Raw genomic sequence first — 10,928 nt, 5'->3', positions numbered from 1 at the left:
AACATAATATTTTTAATCATTATTATTTTAATTATAAAATATATGATTATTTTTACAAATATTTTTAAAATATTATATTAAAAATTATTTGTTCTTATTATTATTAAATCTATTACCGCGACCGCTGCATGCCCGAATTTTCATTCTTACGCGAACCGTCGAACGAAGCGGACGTGTTTATACGAACGAATTAATAAGATAATATATATAAATTTATTATGAATTTTATAATTTTTTATATTAAATTTTATTATATTATAATTCATATATAATAATAATTAACTATTTTTCATTTATATTTCATAATTGTAAAATATATATAATTTCCAAATACAAAAAAATATTATATAATATAAAATTTAAAATTTTGCATGAAAAATTAAATAAAATAATATTAAAAATATTATAATATTATAAAATATTTAAATACTGTAATATGTAAAAATTTTTGAAAATGAATTTGAATATGAATTATAACACATCTTATATATTTGACCATCAGAGATATTATCAAGTATGATTGCTTAAGGTTTTGAAAATCTTTTTTCATATCTATGTTGTACTATTCCATTTATGTCACTAGAGCTTTCTTAGAGAGTTAAAATATGCTTTACGTTCATCAATATCTTTTATAAGGTTCTTCTTCTTCAGGATGAGCTGCATTATGAGCCAAAGCACGTTGTATCGCTACTGGTATCGGTGGTGGTGTTGGTAAATGAGCACCATTTGGTAGAAAACCATTTTCGTCAGCAGTATAAGTAAGCAAAATCGGTGTGCCATCCGGTGCAGTATAACTAAATTGTCCTCGAACTGATTCAATTTGATTCGGTCCAATAAACTTGGATGTACCTTGTTCTGCTACAGATATGCCATTTTCTGTATCGTAACTATAACAATATACGTAATGCAAGAAATATTAATCTTATATAATGTTATATAATTTCAGAATGACTTTTTATTTGAAATGAAAATAATATTATAAATAGAACAGCTATATTTCATGAACATCATTCTAACTTTTTTTTGTAATTTTTAATAGAAATCTAATAGAATTTGATGAATAAAGATTAAACTAGTATAAATTATTATAATTTCGTTTTCATAAAAGAGAAGGATTTTATTTGGAAGATAGTTATCAGGATTAGAAAATATAAAAAAAAATTTTTTAAATTGAAATGAAATAAATGAAAAAACAAATATTGATTTCAAATAAAATAAAAAATAAATTAATTTAAAATAAAATATTAATTTACAATAAAAATATTTACAAATAAATTATATAATTTTATTTGAAAAATAAATTATTTTCAAATAATTTATTTATCAGATATTTTATTATTTTAAATAATAATAAAAGTCAAACAAAATTTTTGTATATAAAAAACATAGATTTCATATTACAATTCAAGAATATAGATATTTAGATTTAGATGAAAAAATTAATTTTAGAGAATGAAATTCTATATGAAATAAAAGAATAAATATCTATCAAATAAAATAATCATAATATAAAATTAAAATAAATATTTAAATAATATTATTTATATGTTTTCACTCTATGTAGTATCTAGTACAGGAATATCTACTAAACTACTGATAACATATAAAAATATTTGCAAATAAACATATAGAGAATATAAATGAAAAATAACTTACTTTTTTTTTTAAATTGTATCACATATTTTTTATTATGCTATTGAACGTAAATCAACATTTCTTATAAAGAAATATTCTTATAAAGAAATATTCTTATAAAATTTTGTAATATAAAACTATTTAATTCAAAAAATATTTTGATTTGAATTGCATAAAGTCATGTTCTTAAAATTGATATCCAAATATATGTCTTTCATTCTGGATGGAGATTTTACCTTATTTTTTAATAATCTATTAATCTTTTTAGCATTTCTACAGTTTGTTAATATTTCTCAATAATTTTATTCTCAAATTATTAATGATTATTTTGTACATTTTTTTAACATATATTTTATTTTTTAAATATTCATATAAAAAGAAATCTGATATTCGAATCTGATACCCCTATAAAAAGATGGTCTTAATATTTGAAAATTTATTAGAATCATCTTTTTTTATTCAATTTCATCATTGAGAAAAACAAATTATAATTACATTATTGAGATAAACCAAATTGGAAGGTAATAATAAATGAGTATATTATGAGAGTGTTGAAATCATAATTTAGTATAATAAGTTTAATAATAAATTTAATAATAAATTTAATAATAAGTTTTTTACATAAATTTTAGAAAATGTTGATAGATCATTTAAAAATAGGATAACTTTATTTAGATTGAATATTTGAATATCAACAGTATTATAAAGAAGGTATGTGATATAACTTTATATAATATTTGATGAATATTAATTAAATGAAAATATCTTTAATAATAATCAAAATATCTCTAATAGTTTATATAATATAAGAATATGGACTAATAAATTACTGATTTAATTGTTCTATGTTGATGATCATACAGTGAAGTGAATGATACATTGATCCGACGGCACATTATCTTCGTGTGTATTTTTCGATAATTTAATTAGTTATATATTATTTAACTATTTTAATATTACATGCAAATTTATTATAAATGAGTTCGTCTATCAATTAAAAGATGATACAATGATTCAGTGATATATTTTAAAACTTGAATTGAAGTTTTAGATAAATAATTTTGATTTCTAATTAATTGATTAAATTAGATTGCATTGTTTTCTAATTTCATATTAACTTTAATATATTTTATTTTTTTATTTCAAATATATATTATTTATCTATTTGTTAAAAAAATTTTATATTATATATATGTTGTATTTGTTTTTTTGTCAGTAACTACTTATTTTTTAAGATTTATAAATATTTAATAACATTTATAAATCAAGTTATATTTATATAAATTTATAGCAGATTAGAAGCAATTTAATTTTGTATTATATAAAATAAAAAGATAGTCTATCTTCGTTATATCATTTTTTCCCACTCATTTTTCCCCACTTCGTTTAATGTAAATTTTAATTTTTTTATAATTTAATAAATAATCCAAAAAAAGTTAATAATTGATATTTTTTATATACCAATTTTTATATTTGTTTTGATCTCTAAAATTAATTCTTAAAACAAATTCACAAATATAAATATATATAAACATCCTCTATAAAATTCAACTTATTTATTAATTTTGTTATTAATTTTATAATATATAAAAAAAATTAATCTTTTCAAAATAGCATTATAAATAAATTTTCATTTTTTAATGATAAAATGAAATTAAAAAATATATAAATGTTTTTTCTTTGTACAAAATAATAATTATACTTCAAATTTTACAGTCATTTTTATCTCAACAAGATATTTTTTATTCCAACTATTTTTTATGAATAAAAAAAAATACATTTATATGAAATAAAGAAAAGAAATAAATCAATACAAAAAATATTATATATTGTTTCATTTATAAATAATATAGCATGAAACATTAGATGAAGCAACATTATAGATATTACAGGCAATATTGTTCAACATATTAATCTAACGTAATTTCTGATAATATATATTTTGATAATATTTTGTTCTTAATATTAACAGTGTCATTAAAATAAATAATATTTTTCTAATTCTATCCTACTGATTGCATAGATTATATTGTCTACCTAATCTAATAAACATCATAAACAATTGAATTGTTTATACTATATGAAATTTGTGATAAAATTAAATATCTTAAATCAAATAACTTGTGATAAATTTAATAACTTGAAAATAATTTTCAAAAATATATAAGATACAAATGTATCTAATGTTGAACAATGGAATATAAATATTCTTAATAATATTAAAATGCTTATAGGATATAAATATAATTAGGATATAAATATACCTAATATTAATTATTGAAATACAAATAATAAATCTAAATAAGGATTAAATATATAAAGTTTCATATATTCATTTTATTCCATTTTTTATTCACTATTATTATTATTGAAATCATTGAAATCATACTAAAATATGAAATATATAAAAACGTATTTACAACAAATTTTTTTATTCATTATTAATTTATAAAAATTTATAAAAATCTTAAATTTTTTCCTAATTTTTTATACTTTTTCGATATTTATCTTTTCGATATTTATTCGATCTATCTAAATGATTAAATGATTCCATAATGAATCGTCTTTTAATTATTTAAAGAATTTATTAATTAAATTAAATTATTTGTATTATATTAATTAAATTACTAATATAATATTATTAATGTAATATTAAATGTAAAATTATTAGATGTAAATTTAACAATAATAGAATTAAAAATAAAAATAGAATTTAATTTAAAAAAAATAGAATTTAACAATTGTTATTTTATGAATTTGCATTGTATGTGATGAGATTTTGTATGCGCGCGCGCGCGCGCGTGTGTGGTGTGTATTAATAGATATATAATAGAATGTATACAGAATGACAGAAATAAATCAATAAAACTTAATTAATAATTTCTGTTTTGTGTTGTTTGTTGTATTTTTAAGCAAGGTTTTTTTCTTTGCGAAAAATATATATAATGAATAAATGAATATAATGAAAAATATATAAAATAAAAATATAATGCGACTTCTTTCGTTTTAACTTTATTGTCAATCGTCGGATTCAATATAGTTGTTTCGAATTGCCGGTAGCAATTATCATTATAGTGTGACATAGAGTTCTATAATTGGCCCGTGTTTTTCGTTAATAACTAATATTAATAAAACCGAAAAGGAAACAAAGAAAAAAGTTATTTGAAATCATTAATAATCATTTAACAACGTTTTAAAAAATTTTTCTATAATATTTTATGTAATATATATTTTATGTCTATAGATATTTTTTATGATAAATATACAAATATTTTCATAATTTAGTATAATAAGTTTAATAATAATCAGTATAGTTGCATATAATTACAAATGATTTGTATCATTTGTATCAATGATATCGAAATCAATGCAAATGATTAACAATTTCGTGTTCATAATTGATGAAATATTGTCATTTTGTTTTCTGAAAGTACCATCTTCATTTATCTGATTCGTTAAACATTATATGTCATAGAAGGGGCCAAGTTTTAGGCATAATTTTCAGATCATTATATACAGCAGCAAGTAGGTAGATAGATAGGTAGGTCGATCGTAATTATTCTATTGTGTAATGTATTATTGCTAACTGCGCAGCCGACTAACACGAATGATTAACATCAATGCTAATTATATATCTTTTCACAGCTGAATATCCTGTGAGTTCTTTTCTTTCTTTCTCGCTCCTTTATGTATTTACGCTTATGTTACTCTCAATTTTAAATTTGTGTTTGTCTGTATATCACAGCTAACGGAATAAGCTAGAAAATAGCTGACATTGGTAAATTTTTAATAACTAGGAATATTGGTAAATGTTCGTAAGTTAAATTTCAATATATTTAAAAAAATGAAATAGCTATTTATATACATTATTAATATACACTATAATTTGAATTAAAAAAAATAAGAAAAAATTATAGTTATATATTTATTAAGGATATATTTATTTAATATATTTAATAATTAATAATTAATAATTAAATATTTAATAATTAAATATTTTATATATGAATATGTATATTTGAAATATATATATGAATATATATATTTTATAATATATAAAGATTCTTTAATAAATAAAAATATAAAAATTCTTTTTATATTTTCCATGATTTTTGATATGCTAATACTTAATTTAGTGTTTTACATTATTTTTACATTATTTGAATTATTTGAATCATTAGATGAAGATTTCTTTATTTTATACTTTATATTTTTATTTCAATCTTATGCTTTCATTTATTAATCAAATGAAAAATTTCAATAGATATTCTATAATTACATTCATTATTCAATGTTTTTTATTAAATAATACTTCATTTATTAAATTATTAAAATTTAAAATTAAAATTATTAAAATCTTCATTTATTAAAATTATTATTTACAAATTTAGTATTTTTAAATATATGTAATAATATGTAATAATTCTTAAATATAAAAGAATTAAATGTATTAATAATAATAATATTTTAGTATAATATATATATATTATTATTATATTATAATATATAATAGATATTAGTATTTAATTAAATAGTAGAATTTGATAAGATATAAATATATTATACAATTTTTTATACTTGAGATATAAATATTAAATTTTTTTATAAAATATAATCCGATTTCATTATTAATTGAGAAGAAATATTTTATTTATTTAGAAATATTTTATTATTTAAAAAAAATACTATATTTATAATAAACACTATAATAAACACTATAAATATATTATAAAATTTATAAAGTAAAAAATTTTTTTATGAACAATTTATAAGTTCGGTTTTATGTTAAAAGTTAATTTAATCTTAAATGTTAGATTTATTCGTGTTAAATTTAAAGTTTATTTTCTATCAAGGTCGAAGGAAATCAAGTATGATAGAAAGCTAAATTACTATATATAAAAAAAAATATATATCAACTTATATAGAAATATTACATCAAATACGTAATTTTTATAAGAAAATATATGATAAAATTAAATTATTAATAACATTAAGTAAAATCTCTTTTTCATTAAACTAAATTTAACAAAAATTTTTAAGAATATAGATAAGATTTACATGTTTATGTAATAATTTCATGATTCAAATTTTAACATGAAATACATATGAAATATATGTATATATATAAATTGAATATAATATAATAATAATATAAGCAAAAGTTTTTATAATATTTTTAAAAATACAATTTTTATAATTCTTAATTCAATATTATTATCATTTTTATATGATAATATATTTTATGAAATTATTATTACATTAATCTAAATATTGTATATAACAATCATGTGTTTATATTACAATATTTCATTGAAAAAAAAAGATATTTAAAATTAATGAATAAAAGATGTTAATAAATCATTATATATAATATAAAAAATGAATAAAATCCAAATTAAATTTAGGATATATTATCAAAATATTAAAAATTCAAAACGAAGAATGATACAAACAAATGACGATGTATTTTTAAGACTAACAATGAGATTCTTCGAGCGTGTCGAGATTGCTTTTGAGGAAACGTACATCGACAACACTTATTGCTTTTGAAGTTCAGGACAATGTAGAAGGACGATCTCACCTGTAAGAATATGATCCATCCGGAGAAGAATTTTGCGTTTGTCGCAATATAGCAAAACGTCGACCATAATAATCAGGGTTGTACGGATATCTATTATATTGTGCACAAACCATCGTTGCAAATCCTAAGAAAATCTGAAAAATAAGAATTCATTTATTATTTATTATTATTCAAATAAATAACATAATTTTTATTAAAATCTTTTAGATATTTCGATTATAAATGAACATATTAATTATTAAATTGATATTATTTTTTTTCTCAAATGACTCATTATTAAATAATTTATAAATAAACTTTTTTTTGTCACAATTATGATATTGAATAAAATGTCTTTATCGATTATATAATTTGTTGCATTATATTTTTTATAATGTAATGCAATTTATAATATTTTAGATAGTTAAACGGAATAATATAATTTCAATATTATTTAATTTTTTTTTTAGAGATTTTAAAATTTTCTTTGAATTAAAAAAAAACTTCATTTAATTTAAAAAAAATAAAAAAAATTATGATTTAAAAAACACAAAATACAATTGATAGATAATAATATAGTAATAATATAATAGTATGTAGTATAAATATATTATATTATTGATATATCTAATATATAAAGTACTATATATATATTATATAGTAATATTAATAAAATATATATAGTAAAATTATATAGTAAAATATATATATACTATATAATATTTAATTAATAATCTTATATATTATATAAATAATATCTGAATTACTAAACAAATATGGCAAAAAGCGACTATTTTTAAAAAAACGAAAAAAAAAATAGTTATAAAATTATTCTCTCTTTCTTTCTTTATTATATTATTGTTAGAAAAAAATAATTTTTTAACAGGATTATACATTGCAATTATAATATATATAAGAAAAAATTAAAGTAATATATATAAAAATAATGGATTTTTCTGTACTTCATTTTAATATTTTATAATTTTAATATTAATTTAAAGATTTTTGCAGATGATTTTTAAACATATTACAAAAATTTCCTGAAGAATGTTTTTTTTAAATATATTATTTCATTAATAAAATCTGTTATAACTTTTGAATTAAAAAATTAAAATTTTTAATAATTTTATCAGCATTCTTATTCTATGATAAATAATAAATATAAAACAAAAATACAAAAATGTAAATGTTTAAAAATTTAAAAAAAAAATATTAAGTATAATAAATAAAATTTTAATGAAACATATTTTATATAAATAATTTATAAATTAGATTTCCATTTGTTAAATAAATTTATATGAATATATGTATATATTATATGTATATATTATATTATATTATAATATATGTATATATATATTATATTATATGTATATATGTATATATTAATAAGAGAAAAAAATATATTAATATTATTTGGTATAAATAAAAGATAAAAATTGTTCAGATATATAATTTATTATTTATTATTATAATAAAAATATGTAACAAAAAATGAAAAAAATATTATTCATTTTATGTCAGAATATAATATATAATAATTAATAACTATATATGTGTATAGTTATTTAATATATTTATGTTTCTTTAATTAATTTTATTATTCACACAAAAAAGCATATCTATTTGTGTAGTTGCTAAGTTACAAAGAAGGGCTAATGGAATAAGTCGTAAGTGGGTAGATAGCTATGTAAGTTATGAATAATTATATGCAACTGTGTTGCATATTTTAGTATTGACTTCTTTATCTATCTATGATTATAATTGTATTATATTAATGGTATATTACATTGTATCATATGTATATAATAGATATTTAGACTAATATTAAAATATTATTACTTAATTTATTATTAATATGATTATTAAAAATTGTATATATATAAGTATTATATATAATTGTTTATATTTTCTTTTTATTCATTTAAAATAATAAAATTTTCTTGATAGAAAATATTTATTTCATTTCATATTTATTTATATTAAATTTCTGTTTGCTTCTTAATTAAATTTAATAAATAAATATAATTTCTTGTAATATTCTTTATATAATATGTTTTTTTTTTTTTTGGTTATGAGTTTAACTCGTAATTACTAATTTATTATAAATTTAATAGATTGAATATTTATGCAAAATAATTTTTATGAATATGACTAAAAAAAATGAAACTTCAAAAATTTGTTTTAAAATATCATAATATATATTAAGTGCATAAAAAATTGCAGTTATTAGCAATGTTTGTGTTATTTTATAATATTTTATTATATAATTAATTTATTTTATAATAAACAAAAATCAAAATATTATATTTTATATGATATTCAAATTTATATATATAAATACGATATAATTATCTAAAATATAATTATCTATAATATTATTTAATTTATAGATAAAATTAATAACATAATCAAATTGTATTGTAAAATTATAACTTTATATTTACAACATAGATATAAATAATTAATTAAATCATACATATATATTGATTATACATACATATGAAAAAATACAATATTATAATATTAATAATAAAAAAAACAGAACTAGTATATTTACTAATGTGTATTTGAATTAAAATAATTTATATAAAATATGATAAAACAAATGAGATATATTTAATATATTTTAATATATTTTAAATTGTATTTTTTATTATTTATTATTTATTGATTAAATATTATTTTTATTAGAATCAAAGAAGTTTCTATTAGAATCAAAGAATAAAATTATAAGATTTATTTTAAAGGAACAAATTTGCTATAAATAAAAGGAAATTAAAGTATTGTATTTTTTCTATTAAGAATAATAATTGTATATTTTGTAGTAATATGATTGACTGATGTAGTGATAAATTTCTTAAAATTATGATAAGATTTTTTAATAATTTCTTTCAATAATTTTTTTCAATTTTATTAATATTAAGGATACATTTATATTAAAGAAATTAAAACAATTCCAAAAAAAAATGTTGAATACAGATATAGCAAAATTAAAAAAAAAAAAATAAATAAAATTAAAAAATATTAATTATTATATATTCAATATATTATGAATTAAAATGATATATAGAATGATATGATGAATGAAATGATATATAGAATTTATTAATGATGTATAAAAAATATTATGATGTACTTAATAATATTTATTATATATTAATAATAAATATATTAAATTAATAATAATATATGTTATAGAGAACAGTTATTAGAAACAGTATGTAATTATATAAAATATAATTATATAATTATATATAATTCTTTAAAATTATTTAAAAAATGTAGATTATGCATTTTTTAATTAAATATGAATTAACATTTTAAATATAAAATTTAATTTTACTTTAAATTTTACTTTAAATATAAAAAATGGAATTAAAATATTATACTCACAAGAATCTTCATAATGATTGTGCGATAATAAAGCATCAAAATCCTGAATCAATCACAAAGCCACTTGGTATTACACGATTTATAAATAAATAAAATTCGATTACGGTCCACTTTGATTTTCTAAGAGACACGTGACAAGAGTTAGTTCTATCTGGTAGTGCCTAGAAGTCTGGAATCAGATGGATCACGATGAGGTTTTATAGTCGCCACAGTACTATGCTTCTACTTCCTTCCCGCCCCGCCATTCTTTCAAATAGGTTGAAGGGGAGAGAATATATTTTAACTATTTCTATAATTTATAAACAGATGCATCTTTGATGATCTGAATGATTGCATC

At 16.8% G+C, this 10,928-nt stretch overlaps 1 protein-coding gene across 1 annotated transcript; it reads right to left on the bottom strand.

The window, feature by feature from the left end:
- Positions 1-461: 461 nt before the first annotated feature.
- On the bottom strand, positions 462-10,725 carry LOC122717540 (endocuticle structural glycoprotein SgAbd-2-like). The gene is made up of 3 exons (XM_043941724.1): positions 10,592-10,725; positions 7,217-7,350; positions 462-887 (listed from the first exon to the last, which is right to left on the bottom strand). Exons 1-3 carry the CDS (start codon positions 10,625-10,627, stop codon positions 620-622), a joined length of 438 nt encoding a protein of 145 aa, XP_043797659.1. The 5' UTR covers positions 10,628-10,725; the 3' UTR covers positions 462-619.
- Between the last annotated feature and the right edge of the window lie 203 nt (positions 10,726-10,928).

This window comes from Apis laboriosa, unplaced genomic scaffold, assembly GCF_014066325.1.
Source record: "Apis laboriosa isolate Shangri-la unplaced genomic scaffold, ASM1406632v1 scaffold53_cov140, whole genome shotgun sequence".
In the NCBI taxonomy this organism is placed as follows: Eukaryota; Metazoa; Arthropoda; class Insecta; order Hymenoptera; family Apidae; genus Apis; species Apis laboriosa.
The sequence above is the reverse complement of the archived record's forward strand: the minus strand, read 5'-3'. Positions and strand labels throughout refer to the sequence as shown.

Excerpts from the sequence above, each read along its gene's own strand:
- LOC122717540 (XM_043941724.1), bottom strand. The coding sequence starts at position 10,627 with ATGCTTTATTATCGCACAATCATTATGAAGATTCTT. Across the intron at positions 7,351-10,591 it reads CAATCATTATGAAGATTCTT|ATTTTCTTAGGATTTGCAAC; the intron begins GTGAGTATAATA and ends CTTATTTTTCAG. Across the intron at positions 888-7,216 it reads GATGGATCATATTCTTACAG|TTACGATACAGAAAATGGCA; the intron begins GTGAGATCGTCC and ends ATATTGTTATAG.